Raw genomic sequence first — 27,254 nt, forward strand, 5'->3', positions numbered from 1 at the left:
GCACCGCACAAATCACAGACATGTTTCCGCCTGAGTGTCACCAGCTCTGCTCCTGACTGCTGCTGCTGCTCCTGACTGCTGCTGCTGCTGCTGCTGCTGCGCGTCGACGCTTTCCTCTGATTGTTTGTCAAGTTTCGATCGTCGCTTCCGTCTTGTTTTTTACATTTTTTTTATTGTTTTTTGAGGACAGTGCCACGTTGAGGTGTGTTTCTCTCCTCGTCCTTTTTCGTTTTGCAGCCACGCGCAGTATGCGAGCAGCGGCGGGGCTGGAGGCTGGCGGAGACTGAGACACCCCCCCACCCCCTCCACCCCCCCTCTCTCACACACACCGGCGTGCGCGTCTTTCTTGGACACATCTCTGGAGATTACAGCTGTGCTTTGGCTCCGCGCAGCCCCGCACACTTTTCTTTTCTTTTTCTTGGGGAGGATTGCGATGTCCACGAGAAAGACATCGTTGACGGACAAGGAAGCCAAAAACGGGACGTCAAAATATGTGCTGGAGAGATGCGCCTCTATTAACGAGTATTATGACATTGCCTTCAAGGTGTGTATTTCCGTCTTCTTGCAGTAGTGTGTGTGTGTTGATTTTGCGTTTTGGATTGAGTGTGGGGTTTAGTGGGTGCACCTGCAGCAGCTGCATGAATAATTCCTCACATCTGGATAATGTGCACATGATCTCTCAGATAATCTTAAGTGCAAAAAGCAGCAACTATCAGCCTATTAGTCATTAGTCATGCGTCCCCCCCCCCCCTGCTGTGCTCCATCCACCTGCAGGTTTAATGTGATACGTGTCTCTGAGAAGTCTCCCTGAGCCTGTAAATCTCTTGAGGTTGCTTTGTCCGCCCTCTCTGATGCAAATATTTGCTGAGGGTGTAGGTACTTGTTGCTCCCTTGTTAAATCCTCCCATGAGATGTCATCAATAAAAAAGCCACACACACCTTCGACTCTTTCATAAAAGCCCACAGACAAAAGGGAGAAGTTGCAATTCCAGTTTAATTGTGTTGTGCTGCTGTTGATTCATTGTGAAAGGGACCGTGTGGAGGTTTAAACCACACACTGCCTCGGGTGGATGGCTGTAATTATATCGATTAGTTTTGGAGGAGGATGCTCAGCTGAGAAAAATAATTGTTGAGAGCAAAATTACAGAGTTGGCTGCCCCCCTGTTTCCAGTGAACTGGCGGTGTGTCACATGTTGGTGGCAGCTCAGTCAACAGTGGATCACAACACCATCTGTACTGGAGCAGCATTAATGAGCCGCACACATTAACCAACATGAGATGTTTCGCAACTGATTCAAACATCGTGATCATCCCAGTTGTGAAATGTTCCTTTTTTTTTTACTTAATTGCGAAATCATTTTTGCAACACGTCCCCTGCAGCTTCAATGTCCTCCTCCCCCTCTCAGGAAATATGATTTTCTATTCTGCAATCATGTACAGTTGTGTCAGTCATGTTGTTATCCTGCTGTAACCTGTTGTCCCTCTCTCTGGTGGTGGCTCTGCTTTAGGTGATGATGCTCGGAGACTCTGCCGTGGGGAAGACGTGCATCTTGGTGCGCTTTAAAGATGGGGCATTTCTCGGAGGCAACTTTATAGCCACCGTTGGAATAGACTTTAGGGTGAGAGAGCGGCTGCACAGCAGTCCCACGAACTCACATTATTCATTATTTCAGTGTCAGCTTTTGCATTTCATATTCTTGTTACGCTCACGAGAAAGTAGTGAACCTACTGGTATTTACAAAGCAACAAGGGGTCCACTTGTTTGAGTGACATCAGGCCAATTATCACCTCACGTCCACACTGAACAATTCATCACCCGGCGACGATAGCACCAAATGTTCGAATCCTCCCACCAAGCAGTCAAGTTCACAAGCGCGCTGTGGACAGCTTTATAAATGTCTTGGCAGATGCCTGCCCACGTCCCCGTCTCCTGGAAAGATTGGCTGCAGCTCGGCTTGAACGTGGAGGAGTCACACAGCTGACAGACAAGCTCGTACCTATACACACACACACACCTCATGCACACACACACACACACACACACACATAACACTGCTGCTGAATGTGGAGCCAATTTCTACAATATATCTTCCTCCAGTGGCGAAACATTTCCCTCCAATCAAGGCAAAAACACTCCCATTAACAGCAGGTCAAGTGGTTTGAAGAGGACATTTTGTTGCATTGGCTAAACTCATTTGTCCATTTTGGATGATGACATAGACACAAGGCAGCAAAGTGGATGTCTGACATTTCATCCCCCCCCCCCCATTCAAGCAAAAGCAACAGGTACTGTACGCTTAGAGTCTGCTCACGAAATGCATTAAAAAAGAGGACGTGATTGATTTACACGTGCATTCATTTGATGGATGTGCCGGATTAAATGTGTATTTACTCAGAAGAGTGGCTCCCGGTGTGGGGGGGATTACCTTTTGTTTACCTCCTTGAGTGTGATCGGGGGCTGGAGCTGCTCAGAAACGGCAGTGATCTGAGAGAGAAGCATTAGAGTCAATGGGCTGAGGTTGTCCTCTGCACACAGACGGTGATGTTGTGGCAGCCTGCTACATGGCCGCTCTATTTTCGGCACGCTTCCTCGTTACTCAGCATGCAGGCTCCGCTCACGTCATAATTGGACGGGGAAAAAATGGAAACCCATGGCAACTAATGCAGAGGTTGAACCATGTCCATTCTGCCAAAGGCAACGGATTCAGCAGGTGGCGGCTGTAGCTCGCCACTGGCGGCTTTGCACACGTTCGCCGAGGTTTCTTTTGTCCCCGTGTGTTTTTCTGGTGTGTGTAGCTGCTTATTCACAGGAAAGGCAGGGACCTGATTGTGGTGACTTGTCACTGATGTGAAGTCATGAAGTGATCCAGGAAGTGCTGCATTTGCTCGATGCACTTCCTTCCTCTCTGCCTCTCTTCAGGTTGTTTAGTTGAAAATGCAGCTGTGATGGTGATACTCCCCATGAACGAGAGAATGGAAGAACCTGTATTTTTCTTTCTGAATGAATGAGCATGCATGGTTACACACTGCGTGTTATCTTAACCTTTATTTCCACTTCACTCTTAATTCCCTCTGGATGTTTTTTTGTTAAACAATCCCCACACTTAGTCTTTTTTTATCTGGCATTTCTAAACAATGTAAGGCCAATCTTAGCTTTACAGGAAATCAGAGGGCACCATTACGGGGCTGAAGGAAATTAACGGGGGCGTCCGTTGTTATGCTGCCAGTCGTCTTTCTCACTGTGGTGTAATTAAGTCTAATCCCAGGACCTTGTTGTTACGTGGGTGTTGTAAATTACTTTCTCTGCCAGCATTCAAAGCCACTTTTAGTCGTCTTGTTTTTTTTGCCACACGCTGAGTCTCAGAGCGTTTTGTAGTCGTCTGTGATGTTCATGTCATTCATTCCTGTGCAGTTATGCATATGGTGGTTTATCAGTCCCTCACACCTCCTCTTCTCGTTTCTGTAGAATAAAGTGGTGGATGTGGACAACCTCAAAATCAAACTCCAGGTAAGAGCATGCAGCTTTACACCAGATTCACCAGTTTCAGCCCAACAAATGACAAAACCCTCTGTTCTGTGTGGCAGCCGAAACTCATCTGGTAGTTTATAATGCTTTCAGTAAAAACACAGTCAAAGTCTCTGATTATTACTTGGCGTGATAATGTCCAACATGCTGTTAATGCAAGGTGCAAACCCACAAAACCTCCAAGCCTGTTCCCTCACCACTGGGTGGACGGTGCCAAATTTACATTACTCCACTTCCTTCTCTTCCCTCAAATCTGGCACATGATGAAATATTGGGATTCATTCCAAAGAAAGATTCTACCACCGTGAGTCTGTAGCCGCGTTTCGACCAAAACTACCTGGAACTGTGAGGCCTCTGAACTTTTTTTTCCAAGGAACGAAAAGGTTCCAGCAGATTGATGGATCGATCTAAAGCTCAGGGGAGATTTCCAGTCGCTCTTGTTCACTTACACAAAACAAGAGGACAACAGCAATGTATATCAGGAATTAGCAGTTTGCTCTTTATCCTCAGCAGCTAAATTTCACTTCACAGAAGAACAAATTCTCAGTAAATATGTTGTCGCTGCATCTCAGTCGTCTCTATAATCGTTATCTGTGCAGTCGTTTGAGGTGAGGACCGTCCAGGATGGTCCAGTTTTCCCACGTTAGCTGACGTGTCATCCTGTGGTTTTTCATGCAGATCTGGGATACAGCCGGCCAAGAGAGATTCCGCAGTGTAACGCACGCCTACTACAGAGACGCCCAGGGTAACCTTTGCTTTTTATATTGTAATCCCTCGTTATTTGTTTGTGTGTTTGTGTGTGTGTGCGTGTGCGTGTGTGTGTGGGTGGTGGTTGGGGGAGTTCAGGATGTGGTTAAGGGAGCAACCTGGCTAAGATGTGTGAATATTTTTATTAGTGTGCATAGAAATGGTGTGTAGGTGTCGATGTGTGTTACATAAGACGGTGTGCAGCAATTTAATAATAACGTTTGCAACTGCTCCTCTGTCTCTTTCTACAGCCCTACTGCTGCTCTATGATATCACCAGCAAGACGTCATTTGACAATATCAGGGTAAGACTGTCTCATATTACCTCTCTCTCTCTCTCTCTCTCTCTCTCTCTCTCTCTCTCTCTCTCTCTCTCTCTCTCTCTCTCTCTCTCTCTCCCTCTCTCTCTGCTCTGCTCTGTCTTCTCACTTCCTGCTTCTAAACCCTCTCAAGCTTAATGCTCCACTCTGTCTATTTACATGCAAAGTACTTCGAGGGCCTGCGACGTTTTCTCACAGCCCTCTTTGGAAATGACACGATAATATCGCTCGCTCGCTCGCTCGCCCAGTTCCCAGTTTTCAGTGATGAAAAGCAATAAAAGTGTTCAAGGATGAGAGTGACTCAGTCGCGCCATGATTGATTGGATGACGGGGATATTATTACAGAGAACAGGAGGGGAGAATGCAGACTTTGAGTTTGGTAGTTGTGTTTAGTTGATGCACCTCTTTCTCTCTCCGTCTCTCATGTTTCTCTCTATCTCTGATACTTTTGAAGGCTTGGCTCACAGAAATACACGAGTATGCCCAGAAGGATGTGGTCATCATGTTGCTCGGCAACAAGGTGAGCGAAGCTTCCTTTTTTTTGCTTTACATGAAAGGATCAGAAGGATAAGTGGTCCCTTAGCACAATTTAAACGCACTCTTATCACACTCAGACAGACATGAGAATGCTCAAAAGGCCGAAAATGCTTCCACTGTGCAGCACATGCATGAATGCAAACTTGAAACGGCGTCTTAATCATGCTCGCGTGTCTCCGTTGATTTGAATGTGCACATTTGTCTGAAGCGACAATAACCTGGGTCCATTTGCAGAATTTACCCGTCACCCAGTGTTCTGTGATCATTATGTCTACATGGGAAAACAGTGGCACACAAATAACAATGCACTCGCTCCGAGCTCCTCTTGCATGAAACCATTTTCTTCACAACGCTGCTGGTGAGGAACAGATGAGTTTTCATGTCTCATTGCAAACAGCAGTCATTGCCAATATATCTAAAAGCTCCCTCTGGTGGTTCAGAGAGGACTCACCCTGCTCCCGGGCCAGAGATGTCACACAGCGGCAGCTCAGATAATTTGCTGTGAGAGCAGCAGGACTGGTGGCATCAGTCTGCGAGAGCGCTGCTCTTCCGCTGGAGGTGGAGTCTCTGACATCTCATCAGTCCAAAGGAGCTCTGGCTCAGTGGGGCAGCCAGATAAGGGGGATGTGCTGGGCTGACATTCGAGTGCATCACTGTAGCTAATGGCACGGTGAGGCTGTGACCTTTCACCTTTCGCCCTTTATGACTTGCTTTCTCTCCCCGCTGCCGGCTTACAGTCAGACATGGCTGCAGACAGGGTCGTGAAGACAGAGGAAGGAGAGAGGCTGGCCAAGGTAAAGTTCAGTAGATCGGCTCCATGTGGTTTTATTTTCAACGACAGACAATTCCTCTTCTAATGCTTTTTTCCTCATCTCAGGAATACGGTGTGCCATTCATGGAGACCAGTGCGAAGACGGGACTCAATGTGGAGCTGTCCTTTCTCGCTATAGCAAAGTAAGTCGTGAAGTACACAACCTGAAACCAAACAACAGAGTCCGAGGTAGCGATTAGCTGGTGAACAAAGTGGAGCATTAGCAAATAAAGAGTTTTCCCTGTAGGAGTTGGTGGAGAACAAAACAGAGAAATAAAAATGGAGTGAATGTTGGACTTTGACACCAAATTAATACTCATGTTGCTGCGTGGCTGCCGGATGTTGCTGGAAATAGTCATTAACAGGTTTGCCACATAGACTCTTTATAAAATGAATGACATGACGGCTTCCAAAAAGTGAAGCCAAAGCGTCTCCATGGCCCCCTGGTGGCTAAAGGAAAAGTAAAAAAAAGTCCAACCACACATTAAATAATTTTCCCTCGAAGTTTCTTTTTCATTTTTCACTGACTCACTATTGGTCAAGCGTGTGTATTGGCTGGACTTCGTCACCGTGGATATTTTGGCTTCTCTTCTGGATAGTGGGAGGAAGTAGAGACACTTTGTCCATCTTTATAAACAGTGGTTTGCCACAACTACTTGATTATTACAGATTTGGTTATAGCTTGTTCTGCTCCCCCCCAAGTGCCTATAATAGGTTTAAGATATATAGGAAGAGATGCTAATTTCTCAGTCTACAATGAATTCTTTATTATAGTGTAGCCGGTTAAACATAAGGAACAAGAGGAACAAAGCGTGAAGCCTTTAAAGTTTTCATTTCAAGACAAACGATTGGTTTAATCAATCACGTGTCATTATTTTTAGCTTAAAGTCAAGGTCTTACAAGAAGCTGGAAAGAATTAATAATTAATTACAGTTAACACCCCCTAAACCAGATAAATGGCAAGTAGTAGAAATCATTAATAGGTTAAAGCAAAAAACAAAATGAATCCAGTTACATTTTTATCTTGGGTCTTGCTTCACTTGAAGTTTTGTTTTTTAATCTGTTTTTATGAGTTTTCTTTGCTCTTCTCTTCACCGTTGTGCATTTCTATACTTTTCTTTGACGTGGAATTAATGTTCCTGAATCTAAAAGCCCCCCCGATGGTTGTTCAGCTAATTTGATGTTTGTTCCTGTCGACTCGATATAATGGGAATGTGCATGTTTCAGGCTGCATGTGGCTCTCGATAAACATTAACTGTGTGATTTCTTTTTTTTGTCTGACTTCCTTGTGAACACACCTTTCTCATTGAATAGCAGGAAACGTGAACGGGGGTTGGTACATTTGCACAGCGTGTTCCTTTAGAGCGGCGCAGCAAAAATAATGTGGTGATCTGCCGCCTTCGAGCGCTGGGTATTTTAAGTGCAAGTTAGACGAAATGAATCATGCCAGAGGCTTTTTGATTAAATCTCAGCAGAGAGGGACATTTCTCTCGCTCACCCTGTTGCTTGATTTATTTCTCTTGCCTTCTCATTTTCTTTATTCACTCGCCCAGTCTGTCCTCAATCCCACACATCCACCGCCTCTGTATCTAACCTCCTCTCTCTCTCTCTCCCCCTCTCCCTCTCCATCAGGGAGTTGCGGCACAGAGCGACCCAGCAGCCGAACGAGCCCAAGTTCCAGATACATGACTACATCGAGTCTCAGAAGAAGAAGTCTGGCTGCTGTAGCGGGGTGTAGCTGATGCTGATCACCAGGCGGAGAGAGAGAGAGAGAGAGAGAGAGAGAGAGAGAGAGAGAGAGAGAGAGAGAATGAGAGAGGCAGAGAAGGGGGGAGTGGGAAGGAGGTAAAGATGTCTGCTCACACACAAAAAGCCAATCTCAGCTCCGAACGTGAGAAGCGGACGCCTTTCGACTTCTTCACTGAGCTCTGAGCTGAGGGGGAATCTGGATCGGCCGCCATCCCTTATCTGAAATGTGAATTTCGAATCTCTTTTTAATGTCATGCGTAGAAAAAAATGTCTGTGGTGTTTGTGGTGACAGTTACAAGTCAGGAGTTACAATCTGAAATGCTATATTCATCTGCAGGGACAACGAGAAAAAACAGATTATTATCATTGTGCTCTTAATAAACGGCTGTTTTTTGTATGAACAATCAATACGACTGTTGTTGTGGGTATAGCATTTTTTGCCATACAGCTCTCGGTTTGTTTCGTCACAGTTTTACCAGGCTGTGAACTGAATCCCCCTTTTTTTGGCCTTACATCCCCGTCCTTTACTCATTTTTGGTGTGTTTGAGGAGTGGACCTCAGCTTCACAGTCAGATTGTAGCTAAACTGATCCCGTCTGTTCACACCTGTACTGCTGTTCGGTAGAATAAAGCCAACGTTTTGAGGGGCGCTCGCCCACCGTGTCTCTGTCTGTGCATTTGATTAAAGGCCGGTGAGACTCAGAAGTGCACATGTACCCGTGCTGGAGGATCATCCCACCAGGCTCCATATTAAAAATAAAAAGATTTTCATTACTGTCATGTCTTCAGATAGAGATTCCTCAGCATGCAGTGCACACACAGACACACACACAACACACACAGCACTCCCAAACACCGTTGTGTCTCCTTTAATGATGGATGTTGTTGTCTGGGCTGTACCGAAGCTGTATTTGTTCATACGCCGCATCGTCTAACTCGATTCTTTGTAAATGTTCATTGTGAATCTTTGCTTGTCAAATCCTGCTCAGTGTCACGTTTGTCTGAGGCATCACGGTGATCACAAAGTGCCACAACAAAGTGCTTTGTTATCATATATATATACACACACATCTATAAAAAAGTATATTTTGTATTGTACGTGGTGTTGTTTTCTTGAAGTCTGTGTCGTGTGTGTGTGTCTTTGTGTGTGTGTTGAGATTTGGGCGGAGAGGAGTAGGAGTGGGTGACAGGATGTGGTGAGGTTAATGAGCCACTGTGTGGCAGCAGCTACACTGTTTATCCTCCAGTATGTAGCACAGGGAAACAGACAGATCACAACACACATGTTAATGTATTTCAATGTCGCTCAAGATCTGTAACCGTGAAGTGTTTGTCATCGTTGTCGGTGCAGTGAGTTTGTATTGACATGCTTGGTGAAGACATTAAAAAGTTGGAGCTCATTCATGATTCACTGCACTGGGCTGTGCCCCTGAACGCAGCTGGCCTCCTCTCCCACTCACACACTGCACGTCCCCCATCCTTTACTTTGAGGTGGATCAATCATTCGGATGATGTCCCACTAGCAGGTGAACTCCTCGCTGAACGAGTCCAACACACTGCAGTAATCGGCACAGATGCTCCGGTGGCTTGAAATCTCCAGGTTGCAGAGCGTTGGGATTTCCTGTCACTGTCCTCTTATCAGGTCTGGAAGCATTCCCAGCTGAAGAGTCAAATCCTGCATCCAAAGGTTTGGTTCAGCAGCTTCCTGAAATACCTATTTTATCTTTTTCTTTTACAATCGCATCAAGAGAGGGATCTGAGTCGACTCACTTCAAAAGAAAAGCGATGCAGATAAGGATCTGGAGACTGGCATTGGAGACAAGTTATAACTAAATGTTATCTGGTAAAAACATTCACGCAAAACTATTTTTTTATGTTATCTCTGGCAGCCTGGCATTTTATTATAATCTCAGGATTTAATTCCACACATGGGAAATGTTTTCATGGCAGATGATACAACACAGGGAAATAATCAGATCTGAACAATATGGTCAGAATTATCAGTTGATATTGATAATTATCACAATAAATGTCACATTATTATTAGTAGTATTAGTAGCAGTATTTTTTTGAGGTCTTCCTAAGTCTTAAGACAGATTTTTGCCCAAAGGTTGTGGTTTTTAACTCTGTTTTTATTGTTGTGATATTTAAGAGATATAATACTTGGCTCAAATGCAGTGTTTACGCGAAATGGAAACATTTATAGTACAAACAAATGGAAAAAACAACTTAAAGAAAACTGTAAAGAAAACTGCAAATACTGAACGACAGAAAACTGAAACTATATGAAAGATTTTTTTTTTACGTACGGTGGTTCTGAAGTGCCAAACACAAACTGTACATCAAAATACACAACGGTAATTCAGAAAATACCACAAAACACAATAGTATTAATTTCTAAGGAAAACGGTGTCTGCTATATATACCTACCTTTTTCATATTGTGTGTTTTCATTTGTCATAGTGTTTTTTGAGTTGTCAGTGTTTAGTGATTTGTTGTGTTTTGTTATTTACTGTTGTTTACTGTTGTTTGTAGTTTGTTGTGTCTTTCGAGTTGTGATTTGTACTTCAGGGCCACCACAGAAAAGTTTATTATAACATTTTTAAAAGTTGATTTTGTCTTCATTCCAACACTGTCTCGTCCTCTGATCATCTTCATCCTGTTGTTAAGTCCTGTTAGTTTGTGTTTGCTCCTCCAGCCACAGCCTCTCTACACCAGGCAGCAGCAGCAGCACCAGGAGGAGCAGCAGGAGCAGGGCTGGTCCCTGAACGCACCTCCCTCTTCCTGAGTGGCTTCTCTACTTTAAACACCGACAGCAGCTCCCGGCTCAGATGAGTGAGCTCAGGGGGCCTCCTCTGTTCGGTGTGTGCCTGTAGGTGTGAGGATCTGCCCAAACACTGGTGGTCAGTGGGCTGCAGAGGAACACGAGTGGGACCGAGTCCAGCAGCACCGCAGCTTCCCACGGACTGATCTCCCTGCAGGGGGCGGGGGTTGGGTGTTTCTTCCAAGGGGTACCACTCATTCCCACACTCCCCCCCCACCCCACCCTCCTCCCTCCTCAGTGAGCAGCATCCTGGGCAGGTCCTCTGCTCTGTCTCGATCCGGCGACAGGGCTGAGCAGCAGCGGCAGTTCGAAGCCGACCATGCGCCAGAGCAAGAGCCAGTGTCTGCGCCCCCGGCTGTGCGCGCTGGAGAAGGGGGACAACGGCTACGGCTTCCACCTCCACGGGGAGAAAGGGAAGACGGGCCAGTTCATCCGCCTGGTGGAGTCCGACAGCCCGGCGGAGACCTCGGGGCTGCGCGCCGGGGACCGCCTGGTGTTCGTGAACGGGGAGGACGTGGAGACCGAGAGCCACCAGCAGGTCGTGTCCCGGATACGAGCCACCCCGGGCCGCCTGGAGCTCGTCGTGGTGGACCCGGACACGGAGCAGCTGCTGAAGAGGCACAACATGAAGTGTCTGAAGGAGTACGTGACCGAGGGGGTCCCGGTGCTGCTCGATGAAGAGGAGGAGGAGGAGGAGAAGGTGAGGGAAGAGGTGGACGGGACGGTTGGCGAGGAGAAGCGGGAGCAGGCGGAGGAAGAGGAGGTGGTTGTGATGGTGGAGGAGCGGCAGCAGCAGGAGGAAGAGGAGGAAGAGGAGGTGACACCCAGGGAGTCCACGAAGACTAACGGGGAAATCCACGAGCACGTCGAGAAGAAGCTGAGCATCAGCTCTGAGAAGGTGAGACAAAGTTTCAGATAAAGTTTCCTGTCTCCTCTTCACTTCCCCTCCTCTTCACTTCCTCTTCACTTCCCCTCCTCTTCCTCCTCCTCTTCCTCCACTTACACTCTTCTGCACAATAACAGCTTTCAAGCACTCACATTACAAGCCGCTGAATGCATCACACTCTGGAGGTGTTTCCCCTGTAGAGAATAGCTGCTCTGTGCCACGGTTCCCTCTGGAAGCTGCTCCCACATGATGCCCCCTCTCTGCTGCTGATGCTGCCAGGCTGAGGTCAGGGTCAGACAAAAAAAACCTGCCTCTGCTCATGGTTCATGAAAACACAGAGCAAACTCTACTGTGTGTCTAGTTTATTCATTTAAGATGCCCAGTGGCAGTGGCTACTCCTCCCCACAAGTTGTAAACGTTTATTTCAATAGCTCTCAAAACAAGATACAGGCATTCAAAGACTTTCCTCAAAAAATATGCTTTAAGTGATGATTTCAAAACGGGTAAAGTGATGCCTCACCCCCCGAGGATTTCCAGTGTCTAAGGGCCCTGATGGCAAGACTCACCCTTAGGCCTGAGGTGTACTTGCTGTTTCACCACGTGTACTTGCTCAGGTACTATATGCATGTTACTGAAGGATTCCCGTCGAGGGCACACCACACTCACACTAAAGAGTGTGCGATCTTTCTGCCAGTTGTGGTAAACACAGATGGCGACACCTGAGGAGATCGAGATTTCAAGATGTTAAGATCGAGACAGGAAAAGTGACGTCACATAGTCAAATCTCTCTTATTATGCCCCTGATGATGTATCCCCTGATCCCGTTTATAAAGACGTACAACTGCCGCGATCTATTATATGTGTTTTGCATCTTGCGTACGCGTCAAGTCAGTTTCCGAGGACGTGCACAAGCCACACACGAGGATACGTAAAGCAGCCATCTTGCGTACGTGTCCGTGAAGTTGACAGCAAGTATATTCCGACTCTAAATGACCAGCCTGGACTTCGGAACTGCTACAATTGTTATTCTTATAGATCTTGGATTACAGCTTGGAGCACAGGGAGTTAGTAGCGCCGATATATAAATCCAGACCGAGCTTTAAGAGTTATTAAAAGAATTGGAAAATCAATCCCTAATTTAACTGGCAGCCAACGAAAGGGAGGAGAGAAATAGAGCGATATGAGCAGCCCAGAAGTTTCTGTCTAAGGTGATTCCCAATAACTTTGTTTCAGTTCCCGCTCTGTAAACCTCAAACGTCTGTGTCACCACAGTCTCAAGCAACAAGTGACTTTCAGTTTTTCCCGCGTGTGCAGCTGCTGTGCTCGGCCTCAAAGGGCAAACGGTCCAAAATGTGAAGTCACTGTGTCTTCTGTTGCTGCAGCGATGCCATGAGGTTAAACATAAAGTCAGCAACAGTGACATGGCTGCACAACAGACACAGAGACAGCACTTGGTGGAAAGACGTGGTGAGAAAAGACCAGAACTAAATATCTGCCCAGCACTCCACATCAAAACAACAGGAAATAGTTTAGTGTCATTTTTACAAAATCCTCCTTAAATGAATCCCACAAAAATGAGATTTCCAACCTTTGATCGTTGTCTGTAACACATTATGGGCACAGACTCACATGGCAGTGGCCACTTGTTGCCGTGTCTGCTGTGTGTCTGTGAACTCACCACCGAGGTTCATTAGAAAGCACTCGAGGAGACGAGGGTCTCTCCAGTCCGGAACATCTGTGCCCCTCGCTGCTGCGTCCTGGATGTTTACCCCCGAGGCTGTTTCTGTACGTGGCTGACTCCCCCTCCTCGGTACTTTACCGTAAGGTGGGGAGAGGAGCACGGCCGGCAGCGAGCACGAACAAAGAGGTGGAGAAGACCCAGCTGAGGTTCATTCTCCTCATTTCTTCTTCCTTTGTGGATCTGTCTCTGTCCCTCTGTCCTTTTTGTGCTGGTTAACAGAGCGTCCATCACATCCAGGTGCTGCCAGTCCGTCCACAATTTCTTTTGTAGGTTTTGTTGGGGGGGGAAATGACCCCAATGACCCCAAATTAAGTTTTGCTACATGATGTGATACTGGGGGAAGTAGCTGCCGCTGAGCAGTGCAGGTTTTTTAGTGATTTCCTGAAACTGACAGGAGGTCATGGAGGTCACGACACTTTGAAATAGAAGTTAAGTGATGGTGGGTCCGGAGACACTGAAATGGTGTTTTCTGTTAGATTAATCTAGATTCAATGAAATTTCATAAAAAGTGGAAAAAAGGCCATAATAGCAACAAAGGTGGAATCTGTCAATTACATATTTTATTATGTGAAACAGAGAAGCAGATAAAAATCACTTTTCATAATCTGCAACCTTTTCCATTATTCAACAACTTAAATGCTTAATCGACATATTGTCAGCAAGATGAGACAACATCAATACACGGATCAATACAAAACTTGGTGGAAAGGTGTGATATGGGTCTGGGAAGATTCCTTTAAATGTTGGTGAGAATCCGAATCAGGGGGCGGATCCAGGAATTTTAACACTGCAAGATAAGGCATTTTTGTAAAATTTTTTGATGGAAAAAAATCAGGCCCATTTAGGGAACTGATATCTATGAGTGTGTGCAGTCTGGTGCAGCTTGATTGAATTGAAGGTGACTGTTGGGCCTCGATGGAGGTTTTGTGATCTTCTGAGTTCTACTTCGGTCCATCACAGATCCTCAGTGTGTGAAGTGATGCCTTCAAATGTCATCTTCCAGTCCAACACCCCAGAGATATTAGGTATCACATCATGTTACAGTTACAGATGAATTCTCGGTTTGTTCAAATCTTCCTGAAATGCTCCAAGAAACCTTCTGTCGGCTCGATCGTCATCGTGAATATTCTTCTTCTTCTCTCAGACCATTTTTATCATTAATATGTGAAGGACCATTACACATGTAAAGTCTCATATGAACCCAGATGTTCAGAGAAAAGCATAAATGTCCTGTCTCCTGTCATTACTGAGGACAGTGTTTGACATTTAATCATAAGTTGAGCCTCCCTGCCTCCTTCTTTCATAATGTAATGACAGCGTGTACATATCCCGAGCCATGCAGGGCCTCATGGGAGTTGTGCTTCTGGTATTTAAAAAGAAAAAAGACTTTCCTTTTCCCCACAAGCACTTGAGCGCTGCCGGGTTGGGCTGTTTGTCTTCAGAATATACTGCGATTGTTCCCGTGTTTACCCTCGATGCTCTCCACAGAGGGATTAATGGAGCCGTGGCGGTACGGTTCACAGTGGCACACAACCCAGGGCGAAACAAACGTCGAAAAACAAACAACAGCCAATGCATTTTCACCCGTTTTCTCATTTCTTCTTTATCATATAAAGGCTCAGTGTGTGGAAAAATCAAGATTTCAGACGCCGAGGAAGTTACTTGGGGACAGAAGAAGACACAGTGGGGTGTGTGAGAGTGTAAATTGGACCCGAGGGACGAAGTTTACGGTCGGCTGTGTCTCTGTGTTACACTCAGAGGCACTTCAGGGTGTGTTTTGCATTGACTCCAGTCTTTCTGGAATTTTCTCCCTACATCCTGTCCGGCATTCCTGTGCCCGAGTCCTGTGGCCTGGGCCAGTGACACACACACACGCACACACACACACAATCCTTGCAAAGCTCCCGCAGCACAAACACACTCATGGAACGGCCTTGCGTTAGTTTAGCAGTCACACTGACGTCTGCACACTGCCTGTCTGGCCTCGTCTTTGAAGCCACACAAAAGAGGGTTCGAAGAGCGACGCCCCTCTCCGGAAAAACCAAGGAGCTGGGCTCAATGTCGCCATGGATACGCTGATGTTGTGTGCATGTGTGTGAGTGTGTGTGTGTGTGTAAGTCTGTGTGTGCCATCCATGTGGAGGCTAAGCAAGTGCGAGGATGGAGGTAGGCGAAAGTGAGACAGTGCAGGGGAGGTGCGAAAATGGATGAGCAGCGATGAAGGTCAAAACGTGGAGTTCGGCCCTGGGAAGAAAATAAGAGCCGCTGACGTCAGCGTGGAACCAAACACACAAAAACACATTATCGGTTCCAAAGGTCGTTGTTTAGTTTACCAGGCAGTAAAATGGTGGACTGCTGCACGTCTGAGATGGTTGTACGACAACATGTAATCAAATCTGGAGGCAATTAGTTGATGGATTGATTGACGGGCGAATTGTTTTGACCGTTGATTCTTCTGATTCCAGCTTCTCAGATCTGAGGATTTGCTGCTTTTCTTTGTTTTCATATACATGTTTTTCATATTCCAGAGGTACATTTTATTTGCAACATAATTTCTTTGCACATTTTGATTGTTTTTGTTGGGTATGATGGACACTGTGGAGGGTTCGGGTTGTTTTGGGTAAATTAATCATATAATTCATTATTGAGTAAGCATATATATATATATGTTTATCTATATTTTATTTATTTTCTCTTGTTTGAAATAAAGCTTTTTATTTATCTATCTATATTTTGTCATTCAACATTTTTTTTAGCTCTAATAATGAATCAACCAAACAAAAAACTAACTGTCAGATGAATTAATTGATTATTAAAAACAGTCAGTCATCTCAGCTTCTGCCCAAATGCTCTACAACCCATTAGGTAAGTGACCACACGAGGTTTGCTCAGAAATACACAGCAATAATTTAATAAAATGGACGAGCATCTCGAACACAAATACACATTTTTGCAGCTAAAACCACCGAAATGTGTTTTTCCAGGATCACACTGTGCTTGTTGTTTTTTTTTCTTTCTGGCAGTGATTCACTGGGAGAGTGTGAGGGTGAGAAGCTTTTGGGAGTCTTCCTTGTGACTGCAGGCTGCTTACATAAGCCGCAGTCTTTAAACACTAATTACAGGAGAGGAAGAGCACTTGTGTCAGATGAAATCGACTGTGGCGAGATGAGATGAGATGCGTAGGCACGTCTTTCTAACACAGTGTGTGTGTAAGACGCTCTCTAAGTGTGTATATGATTGTACAGCATCGAGACAGAGGCCTGAAATCAGACAAGAGGACAACTTTTTTTTAGTCCGTCCCCTCTGTTGGTTATCGTTTCTCTCCTCTAATCTGCACTCTCACATAAAACCTAGTAATTAAAGAGCTCAAAGCTTGGACTGTGTTCACAACACACACGCTCGGCTTTACACAGAGAGCGTGGGAGTGTCATACCTGAACAAATCCCCTTCATCCGCCGCTGTGTTGTGCGAGGATTCAGTCTGAGTTTGTGTGCATGTTCTGTGAATTGTCGAGATTGACAGTGGTCTTATTTATTGGTTTTTATGGGCTGTCCATAGCTCAGTCAAGGCAGTGTGTGTGTGTGTGTGTGTGTGTGTGTCGCCTGAAGCAAACCCTGAACTCAACCATGTGGTTTCACAGTCACAGTAAAAAAGCTTTTTTCCCAAATGGGCAGAACACTGCAGGAACGATTCAGTCGAGGGTTTGAATACTTGTGTCTGTAATTTATGGGACGAATGGGGGCAACATCCCGTCCATGTGACGTTCTTATCTGTGCTCTGTCGCTTCTCGTTCTGCAGGGTGGACTTGAGTTTATAATCGACCATTATCAGACCCACATTCGCTGATATCTGGTGCCGTGGCTCCGGGGGCGGCCTGTGGATGAGACTTTCTGTTAATAGAACCAGCGTCAGTGATTATTTGTCATGCATTAGCGGCAGAGATGACCACGCCTGCATCAGCTATTTGAGCCAGGATGGTCAGGGGTGTGCTTCTGGCTGACTGCTGCCGTGTCTGTGGGAGTCTTGGCCTGTGCACAGACCCCAGGACATTTGTGCTGATTTCCTGTCATTGTTGTTGGTGGAAGATACCCCCCCCCCCTGCCTCGTTGTCTCGATCTCCGTCCTCCTCCCACCAACACCCTGCTCCTGCAGTTAGAGGTCCAGCAGCCAAAGCTATAAGTGTGAAGGCTCGACAAACTCCCTCATCAAGAGTCGCCGCAATGGTTCAATTTGCAGCCACCAGATCAAAACACGATACACAGCATGAACTATACACAAGAGACATTAGTGTAATAGTGCGTCATTCCAGCAACAGACAGTGAGTCATGGTCCAAAGTAAACACGATCTCCAGCTGACAGTTGGCTGGTTGTCATTGAAGCCATCTTCACAAAGCCAGGTATTGTTCCGGCTGTGTTTGGGTAATGGAGTGCGTGTCAGTGTGCTGGTCTGACAGGATCAGATACACACCGTGATTCATCCTGTCCTTTCCCCCATTCGTTTTTGGCATTTGCTGCATTTGTGTTTGTTCTGCGTGAGCGTTTTTCACATGCATGTGTGTGTGTGTGTGTGTTCGTATGTGCTTGTATGTGCTTGTATGTGCTTGTATGTGCTTGTATGTGCGTGAAAGAAAGTTTGGGAGTCACCCTTCCCTTCTCTGCTCTGTGTTGACCCTGGACTGTGTGTTTCAAGGGAAATTGTCCACTAGACAAGACAGGGTGGGGAGGGAGGTGGATGTCGAGGGCTTCATTGTGTTTCAACATTTGTGAATGTACGAGTGCAACAAAAAAGACACGTACGAGCCGGGTGGTTGGACTGGCTGATGTAATGGTGGAAATCTGCGCCACTGTTTAGACAGAGGAAGTTATTCAATAGTGCAGCGATTAGTCAGCGAAGCAGTTTATCATTGATTTTTTTCAAATTGTTTGTTTCGATGTAATATTCTGAATGACAAAGAAATTCCCACATTCTAGAACATTGAAACGGAATTTCTTGGCACTTTTGCTATAAAAATGACTAAAATTGATTCTGCAAGTTTTTCCATTTTCCATTAAAAGTTGAAGTTTATCCTTTCACCCCTTTTACATTCAAACTATCCCAAAACTCAGCAAACTCTGGGTGTGTTAGGCCGATGTGCACAATGTTGCAAATCAATCACTGTAATATTAATCCAATGGCAATATTGGATTTGCAGGATATTTGTAAGAGTGTAATGACACAGTTTGTCAGGTATTTCATTCTGTCCAAAACAGACCCTTTATCTTTTATCCCCAAAATGTTCTCAACTTGAATTTCATACATTAGTATCACTTTGTAAAAACTGCAGACAGATGCCAGATTCTCTGTTGTGTTGGTGTTTTTGCTTCTTTAGCCACACTCCTCCAGCAGCTTTCATCGGGGTTCCATGTTTTTGTGTGTCTTATAGGTGTGAATCACAGAGAAACCCGTGATACAATACTATCATAAAACATCGCCCAAGATAACACTAGTATCACAGTGCAATTTATATTAGTTTCAGTGTTTGGAAAAGCAGCGCGCACAAGGACTTGAGGAAAACAGTTTGAATTCAGCTAAAGAAAACTAAAGTAACTAAAAAACTAAAACGCTAAAAAACTCAACCCTGCGTATTCTGCCATTAGGGAGGAACATTATTCTTTCATTGACAACAAACTCCTAATTCTTCCCTTTGTGTACAGTTTCCCTACTTGTTCTTCAGTGTAAACACACAGTTTGTGGGATGGATTCAGGACACACGGTTTTATAAGAATGTTTTTAGGGCATATTCGCCTTTATTACTCTTGAGGACAGTGCAGCGACGGCAGGAAATGAGGACAGACGGAAGAGGTGGGGGGGCACGCAGCAAAGGCCCACGGCAGACTTGTAGACACTTGATGTGATTACATGGTCAGTTTCTTAAACTCCCGAGGCCTCCAGGACGGTTTGTGCAACGCCAAGTTCATATGTGCCGTCGTTTAAAGGTCAGCTGTAAACCGGCAAAAGGAGGGAAACTGCCCCGAAGGCACGACGGTTAAGTCTCAAGAGAAGAGAAGATAAAGTTCTTCCACATCACAAGAGAACATTACATTCCTCTATTGATTCGGCGTGAAAGAAAAAGAATTGACGGTGGCAGTTTATTGTGGCGCGTCGACTCAGTGACTCTCTCACAATGTCGACTCAGTGACGTCAGTTCAAACAACAGCATCACTGTGGCCCAGGTCAGAGGTGGAACCTGAACCCTGTGTGTGTGTGTGTGTGTGTGTGTGTGTGTGTGTGTGTGTGTGTGTGTGTGTGTGTGTGTGTGTGTGTGTGTGTGTGTGTGTGTGTGTGTGTGTGTGTGTGTGTGTGTGTGTGTGTGTGTGTGTGTGTGTGTGTGTGTGTGTGGGGGTGGGGTTGCTGATGATTGGGTCTTATGGGATGCTGGACGGAGGCTCCACAATGCCACATTGCATTTCCCTCTACATTCTGCCGAAGGTTCACCACCCTGGCCGGACAATGAGCCGGAGGGCCGCGCCCAGCCGGGGGGGTGGAGGGGGAAATGAGCCGCTGCTCACCCTGAAATAGACTCACCCCCTCCTGCTGTTCACCTCCCTCCCCCCCGTGGATGACATTCTTAGGGTACGACCAAGACGGAGCAGAAAACGTACATTGTTGGTGCGCACGTTTCCTGAAATGGTTCCATCCTCAGGAAATCTATAGAAAAAGTGAAACCAGTATTCCGTAAAACACTGTTAAAAGTTGTCTGTTGTCTGCCTGATAGCAGGATTACGCAAAAACTACAAAACCTATTTTCTTGAAACTTGGTGCAAGGGTGGGATATGAACCCATTATATTTTGGAGCTGATTAGATTAAGGGGGTAGATCCTTATTAAGTTGTTAAAAAAAAATAACCCTAACCCTTTCCTTTAGTTTCCCAATTCCTTGGTTCAGGACCTAAACTTATAACAGTACTGGTTTGCACCTTTCTGCTCAAAGGAACCAGTGGAGGTTTGAGTTCTCTGATCAGGATTCCCCCTGGTCGCCTTCCTCTGGAGGTGTTGGCTCATATACAGTGTAAAAATGTTTTTCAAAAAAGATTCTGCCTTGTGAAACTCAACCCTCAGTGTTCAATGATCTCTACTTCCATATTCTCGTTGTTGCCTTCCCCTTTTCCTCTCAATGTATTTTCTTACACACACACGGTGGGTGGAGGGACTCGTGTTCGAGGTCGACAGCCTCGTGCAGCGCGCAGGTCTGCAAAGGGTGGAGGGTCAGGGACAGGAAGACTGGTGGAGCAGATAAAACTTGTTGACTCATTAGTTAGAGATCAGGTCAACAATCACCCGTCAGCGGATTGAATGAAATAATGATTTTTTAAAAGCAAAGCCGCAACCTGCAGGCTCATTTTCAAAGATCTCCCAGGGAAGGCCAGACCTCTTTAGTAATCAAGACCACACATTTGTTCTTATCTGTGCTCCTGCTGTGATGACTGACATTACTTTTATCATTTCAGGCCACTCCCCCCCCCTCCCTAAAGAGTCCATTGTAATGGGAACCCTCGGCAGAACCTTTCTTTGGTGGCTTTTGTAGAACTAGTTTGTCCCATCCTCAAATGGAAGGGGTGGGGGACAGTGCCGTGCTTTGTTCCCTCCCCTGCCTGCCTCACAGCTGGTTCCATGGTCCAGCTTGAAACCCTACACCCCCCCGTCCTGCCCCGAGAGAGTGGTGCGCTCCGTGCATTCAAGGGGCCAAAACCTGTAGTTACAAAGGAAAACCGGGTTTACATCAAACATTTATTAAGTCCGTCCTTGAGGCTGTTAATCTCCATCAAAAGCTACACATGACAATCACAAGGAGCGGGAGGCCCACGGCGTGTCACTGAGTAACCTCGGTGCCTGGCAGCACGTCACCTTGCTGGTTATTCTTTACGCTGATCAAAGAGGCCGAACTCATGGGAGAGCTGCCCTCGCTTATTAGAACGAGGGGGATGGAGTTAGCAGCAGGAGGAGAGAGAGAGAGAGAGAGAGAGAGAGAGAGAGAGAGAGAGAGAGAGAGAGAGAGAGAGAGAGAGACTGCTTTAGATGACATATCTGCAAGCGGAGCTCAGCTGAGTGTGACAGGTCTCAGTCGATGATTGGCAACACCCCGGAGTTTACTGGATGTTATCAGCGGTCAAACGCAGATGTTTGCATCGAGGAAGAACAGCTGAAAAAAAAATGTCAGCGAGTTGTTTTACGTAAAATGAGTAAAGGACATTTTCAGCTTGTGACAACAAAAAGTCGTTGAGTCAGAGACCAGGAGCCGGGCAGGAATGACACAAGCCTTCAGTAATAGATGTCCCACATGTGTGCTTCTTCATTGAGGCCTGTAGTTACACATCAGTTGTCTGGCAAAGCATGGGGGGAAAATATGAAGTAACTGGCAGACTGAGTGGCAGAGCTGCAGCCTCTGGCATCACACACACACACACACACACACACACACACACACACACACACACACACACACACACACACACACACACACACACACACACACACACACTCTTTTCCATGCAGAGGCCCTCAGCTCCAGCCCTCCTCTGTCGGACTGAATCAGCAGGAGAGCCCAAGTCTCCGGTGGCTCAGCGAGAGACTGGTAAACATGATGGATGGTTATTATGGGAGATAAACTGTTGCTTTAATTCTCCCAGAGGAGCCTCAGATGATGCACATCGATCAATGTGGCGCGTCAATCGCTCACCTGTCGCTCTGGCTCCGAGGCATAAATGATGAACCTGTCTGTCCGCGCTCTGTCGGGGGAAACGTTGACGTAAATGCTGATATTTAATAAACTTCAGTCGCTAGCGGCGCGGCACTGGATGGTGATATCAGTCTGTCTGTCAACACACCAGTTTGATTCAGATGGAAATATCTCAGAAGCTATTGGTTGAATTACCATGAAGGCTTGTAAAGACGTTCATGGTCTCCAGAGGATGAATCCTATTGGTCATCTTCAGATAGTGAATATGGAAAACATTATAACTAACATTTAATCTGCACTATGCTGGCAGCTCAACAAATAAATGGACAGGGGTAGAAAGATAACCTTCTTGGCGGAGTATTAATTAATGGATATTAGCAGTAGTTAGCATTATCATCCCCGGCAAGACCTATAAGATTTGATTTATATTCATATCTATCTAAAAAAAGCATGTTAGAAAAGGACTTTTGGATTTAAGATTACATTTTAAAAATATGTAAGAACTTTGCTGGGAAACCTGTATTTGTGTTTTAAATATTCACGATTGTATTCCAGTATTATTCTACAGTCCAGAGTTACATCCTTGGGGAGAACATGTGATTTTAGGAGCTGCAGTTTGGTCATTCAGCCTGTTAGTTGAATTCTGCCTCCGGATCTTATCTCTATGTCTACACCAGCCTCTGGATCGGGAACCAGCGAAACCTTTGTGTCTTTCAAAACTCTGAAGAGAAAATGAAAGCAGCAGGTGCAGGGAGTTTTGTGAGTGAGAAGTGAGAAGTGTGTTTTGAGAATATTAAAATGGACCCTGGTATTGTCCTGGAATGATTAGTATTCAAAGCAACTGCTTATTTTTAGTCTCCAGAATCTGTGCAGAGGAGGAAGAAACCACTCTCGTACATTCACTGCCTGAGCGATGGTGAATCTTAATGAACTGTTTAACAGCAGAGACTTGAGAGGGAAGTTGGTTCAATAGACTTTTGTCTCGGTGGGAATAAACGTGATGCAACTTTACTTTCGATCGTTTTCACTTCATTTGGCTTCTCCAGTGTCACTTAACTTTGTGTCATCCCAGGTTGTGTTAATAGTGTGTCAGTAATGGAGGCTGCTGTTGGTTGAACATTAACACAAGTGGATACAAAGCAGTTGTTGACTCAACTGCAAAACTCAACATTGCACAATGAAAACAAAGTGAAAACTGAGTTTGAAGGCACAGTCGGACTTTTCACCCAGTATAAACAATGAGATCACGATACACACACACATGGTACATGACGGTCAAACAACCATGAACGTTGCTTTAAAGAATGAAGAATAGATACTGAGGTGCCTTCACTTTCAACATATTTCTGTACAAACTATCCCTTTAATTTTTTTGTATTGATTTTTAATCCAGAAAACATGCATTCAATACAAACAACCAATTTGAACTTACATTTGACATGTTTTTTAATTAGTACTTTTCACTATCTTCTGGCATTTCAAAAAAATTTATTGGAATAATGATTATTGGAATAATAAATAATAACATTAATAATAACAACAATAATAAGTATTAGTTGCAGCCTTATTATAGTTTTAGTCCCATCTATAGACTCAACCCTGATCCCAGGTTTTATCCATCTTTTTGCACATCATTCCCTCCTCTTCCTCATCTCTGTAGAACTAATTCATGCACAGACAGTTTTGCCAAGTTAAAGTTAAAATCGGTAAAAACTTTCCCATCTGTGATTTGTGTTTTTCAACCTCCATCTTCCACCCATCCCTCCTCCCTCCTCCCCTCCCTCTTTCCCCTTGCAGGTGTAGGTTGAGTCTAATGTCGTCTCATAGTTAATGTTTATGTAAGTAAGTTATTTGCTTTGTGGTCGTACGGTTTGTTATCACCTGGTTTTTGTTGGTTAGATATCAAACATTGATTTCCCTCTCATCTCTATAGAGAGATTAAAATATATTTTTATTTAAATTTGACAAAACCTCCTCCTCTACATGCTACCTAATGTAAATGTGCTTTCTCATGACAGAGGACATACATGTGCGCGTGTCTTGGCCACGTTTTTCTCTGTGTATTGAATTCCCTCTCATGTCAGGAAGTGGTGTGAGCGCAGAGGGTAGCAAACCGAGGGAAGATGTGTCAACACTTCCTGTTCAACACTTCCCTCATCACAGGGAAAGTTTGTGTCACCGAGCGAGTGTGTTGATCTCCAAATGCTGTTTTTCTGAGCCGAGAGGAACTTTTCACACGATAGAAAAAAAGTGTGACATTTGATATTGAAGCGATACACTCAGAAAAAGTGAGAAATAGGAATGACTGGAATTCCAAACAAGGTGTTGTGTCACATTAAAGCCTTTTTTCATGAGACAGCTGACATGACATAGTGCAGGTATCATGGTGCATGTAAGAAAAGGGAGGACTGTATTTGTAGAGCCCTCCTACAAGTGCACTTTTACTAAACTGCATCTGAAGCATTAGCACAAATAGATGAACTACACTCAGTAGAGTGCACACCTCCATCAAACCTTCCCCTTATGAAATAACATGTAAATTCACTAGATCGGGATTTTTATTTGAATCTGTATCAAATTGCACACACTCATAAATGTTTTTTATGATTTCTTCATCTAATCCATGAAAAACGCACAATATTTCACTATGTTAAAAGGGAAAATATTTCCTGGATCTTTCCCCTGATCTGGATCCAGGGCTTGGTTTTCTCCCCATATTGAATCCGTCCACCAAGCTACTTGTCAATCCAGTAGTTTTTGCGTATTCCTGCTAACTAACAGACAAACAAACAAACACAGACGAAAATGAAAACAGAAACCTCCTCTGCGGAGGTAATAAAGGATCTGAGAAGACGTATAACAATGTTAAAGCTGACCTCAGACCAAGGCCAAGCCCTGCCTGAAACAAATATGTACTTATTTTCTCAGTGTAAATTAGAGAACACAGATTTGTGTTTATCATTTTGTTTTTAGCCACCAGCCTCAGCTGATTGTACGTGGAGGAGTCGTGAATTCAGTCTGTAATTTACAGAGCGTCCCAACCGAATGTTCTCTGGGTTTAAATGTGACCAGTGTATCTGCAGCTGTAGCGTTACTGGCAGAAGTTATTCACACATTTGTCGATGCTGTTGGCAAGAAATACGAGGCGCACAGCAGGGACACACACACACACACACACACACACACACACACACACACACACACACACACACACACACACACACACACACACACACACCACACACACACACACACAAGCATTTGAGAAGCAGTGGTTCTCCTCATGGCTTGTGTGTGTTCAGCAGATTCCACAGATTTCAGACCCGCGTGGAGATTCTTCAGCCCTCCTGTCCTCTCCAGACACAGACCCTCCTCTGTTGTCGCTGCCAGGGCCTCCCTCGCCCTCTCTCCCAGCACAGGGACGCCTAACAGCCAGAGCGACAAAGTCGACCAAAAAACCCACCTTGTAATTCTTATTGTGTTGAGCACGTGGATGACATGACTAATGCCCAAAAGTGAAGCCAAAAGCTGTGTCATAATTCAGGGGCTGCATCATTTGCATTACCAGCTTGTCCCGCCCCTTAAAGCCATCGCCTAGCAACAAAGCTACGAAGGAAAAAGTTCTTGGGTTGATTGAAAACTTTTTCAACATGTTCACCAAATTATTCTGACGTTTTCGCCCCCTCGCTTGCTGCCGCCATTACCTCAATGAAAAGCAGTTTGTCACAGGAGCTCAGTTGGGACTTGTTTAGGTTTTGGCCCAATCGATCTTCAAGTTGAGACACAGCTAAACTGTCTCTATCGCCACCTGGTGGTCACATTTCCAGGTGCTTCACTGATAGAAGTGAGTTCTTGGTGGACTTGGCAGGGGGTGGGTGAGGTGTTGGCTCGGAAAACAATTGACTTGCATAATACGGTGGAGTGACCATCAGTCACTGCTGGTGTCAGGTTGTAAATGAGAGAAAATGTGGAGTCAGACAGACTCGGTTATTATAACGTCCACAGTTTATTTATGTCCCGAAGTGGCTGCAATCAATCAGTCTCCTGCCAAGGTTTTTCGTGTGACTCATTCATGCTTATTTATCGACGTTCATTGTCTTTCAAAGTGTTCAGTTGACAGAGGGCGGTAGCTCTGATGTGGAGGGAGCGCCAGGTCGGTCACGCTGACAAAGATTATCCTGACCAGCGAAGTCTCCGGTCCTCGCCTGTATGTCGATGCGTCCGCCGTGGTTCGACCTCTGTGATGACAAAGCCACCGAGTCTCCGTCTGCTAAATAAAGCTGCTGCTTCATCCACGCAGCGGAAGGGAGGTTCTGGGATCGAGCTGGAGTTTTTTCCTGGATGACAATACGGCTCTAACTCTTCCTGCCATCCCCGATTGGGACTGGACGGGACAGGGCGAGGGGAGGTGGTCAGAGGTCAACGCCCAGCTCCCATTGTCCTCGCTGGAGCCTGGAGCGAGCACGGCTACGGACCACACCGGAACCGGTCCCTTCCTCTACACCCCCCCTCCCCAAATTCTCCACAAACCTTTTACCAGCACTCCTCCAATCACATGCCTCCAAGACCCTCTTCCTTCCTGGCGAGCAGCGGTCGGAGTCACGAGGAGTCCAACAGCAGCTTCGGTTTACTCACGATTGGTCAAAAACACACAGCACAACACATCAGCATGCAGCAGCCACCTGCATGTTCAACCTCGGCTTCATATTCATGGTTAACGATTCACTGGAGCTCTCCGTTATCTTCGTGCCTCTCGTTCTCCCTGTGCAGACTCACATGGTGGAGGAATTATTTTTTTTAAACGCTAGCGACTTTGTCAAATGTCCCAAACATCACATTAACATACCTGCTCTCTCTTGTGTGGCGTCTTTCAGGAGGTGTGCACCGAACTGCGGCCGCGGCTGTGTGTGATCCGGCGAGGTTCTAACGGATATGGCTTCAACCTGCACAGCGAGCGGGCGCGGCCGGGCCAGTACATCCGAGCTGTGGATGAGGACTCTCCAGCAGAGAGGGCAGGCGTGCTGGCACAGGACAGAATAGTACAGGTACTTGAATGAGGTCAACACTGCAGCACTGAGAGACCAGGCAGGGCTTTAAGTCAGTATGAAGACATATAATTGGTTCTGGTGAGGATTTTCTAGTCTAGAGGACTTTGCACAGAGTTCCATATCCTGCTCGTATAGAAAAAGCATATATTTAAATTAGCCCAAGCGATATAGATTTAGATGTAGATGTTGAAACCGATATAAGGGCATAAAAACATTCAGATTCCAATTTATTGTTCAATATATATGCAAAAATTAAGCAAAGATTCCTAAGATGTCGTTGTCAAACCTTTACAACAAAGACATGGAACTGAGCTTTAATATTTTATAGTTTAACCATAAATTTTATAATAAA

At 45.4% G+C, this 27,254-nt stretch overlaps 2 protein-coding genes across 4 annotated transcripts in view; both read left to right on the plus strand.

Moving 5' to 3' along the window:
• On the plus strand, positions 1–21,184 carry zgc:112183 (uncharacterized protein LOC550410 homolog). Of its 2 annotated transcripts, XR_007034893.1 has the most exons (10): positions 1–544; positions 1,509–1,619; positions 3,467–3,508; positions 4,205–4,271; positions 4,525–4,577; positions 5,047–5,112; positions 5,867–5,923; positions 6,007–6,083; positions 7,573–7,750; positions 21,119–21,184. XR_007034893.1 is itself a non-coding variant. In XM_035180714.2 (9 exons), the coding sequence occupies exons 1-9, from the start codon at positions 434–436 to the stop codon at positions 7,676–7,678; spliced, it is 690 nt and encodes a 229-aa protein (XP_035036605.1). In that variant the 5' UTR covers positions 1–433; the 3' UTR covers positions 7,679–8,464. The 2 variants fall into 2 exon arrangements, 1 of the variants encoding a protein (XP_035036605.1); XM_035180714.2 differs by lacking the exon at positions 21,119–21,184 and having other exon boundaries at positions 7,573–8,464.
• The window catches only part of slc9a3r1b (SLC9A3 regulator 1b), a 25,430-nt gene continuing 8,647 nt past the window's right edge, over positions 10,472–27,254 (plus strand). Inside the window, exons 1-2 of one of the 2 annotated variants that reach the window (XM_035180710.2) lie at positions 10,482–11,410; positions 26,729–26,899. In XM_035180710.2, coding sequence (XP_035036601.1) covers positions 10,832–11,410; positions 26,729–26,899 — 750 coding nt within the window. In that variant the 5' untranslated portion in view covers positions 10,482–10,831. Of the gene's footprint in view, positions 11,411–26,728; positions 26,900–27,254 lie in introns of both variants that reach the window. The other variant, XM_035180713.2, reaches the window with a different exon arrangement.

Source organism: Hippoglossus stenolepis, chromosome 16, assembly GCF_022539355.2.
Source record: "Hippoglossus stenolepis isolate QCI-W04-F060 chromosome 16, HSTE1.2, whole genome shotgun sequence".
NCBI lineage: Eukaryota > Metazoa > Chordata > Actinopteri > Pleuronectiformes > Pleuronectidae > Hippoglossus > Hippoglossus stenolepis.

What these genes read in the sequence shown, in the direction of transcription:
- zgc:112183 (XM_035180714.2), top strand. Translation starts at nt 434, where the DNA reads ATGTCCACGAGAAAGACATCGTTGACGGACAAGGAAGCCAAAAACGGG. An exon ending in CCGTTGGAATAGACTTTAGG is followed by an intron (nt 1,620 to 3,466) that starts GTGAGAGAGCGG and finishes TCGTTTCTGTAG; the next exon opens with AATAAAGTGGTGGATGTGGA. An exon ending in ACCTCAAAATCAAACTCCAG is followed by an intron (nt 3,509 to 4,204) that starts GTAAGAGCATGC and finishes TTTTTCATGCAG; the next exon opens with ATCTGGGATACAGCCGGCCA.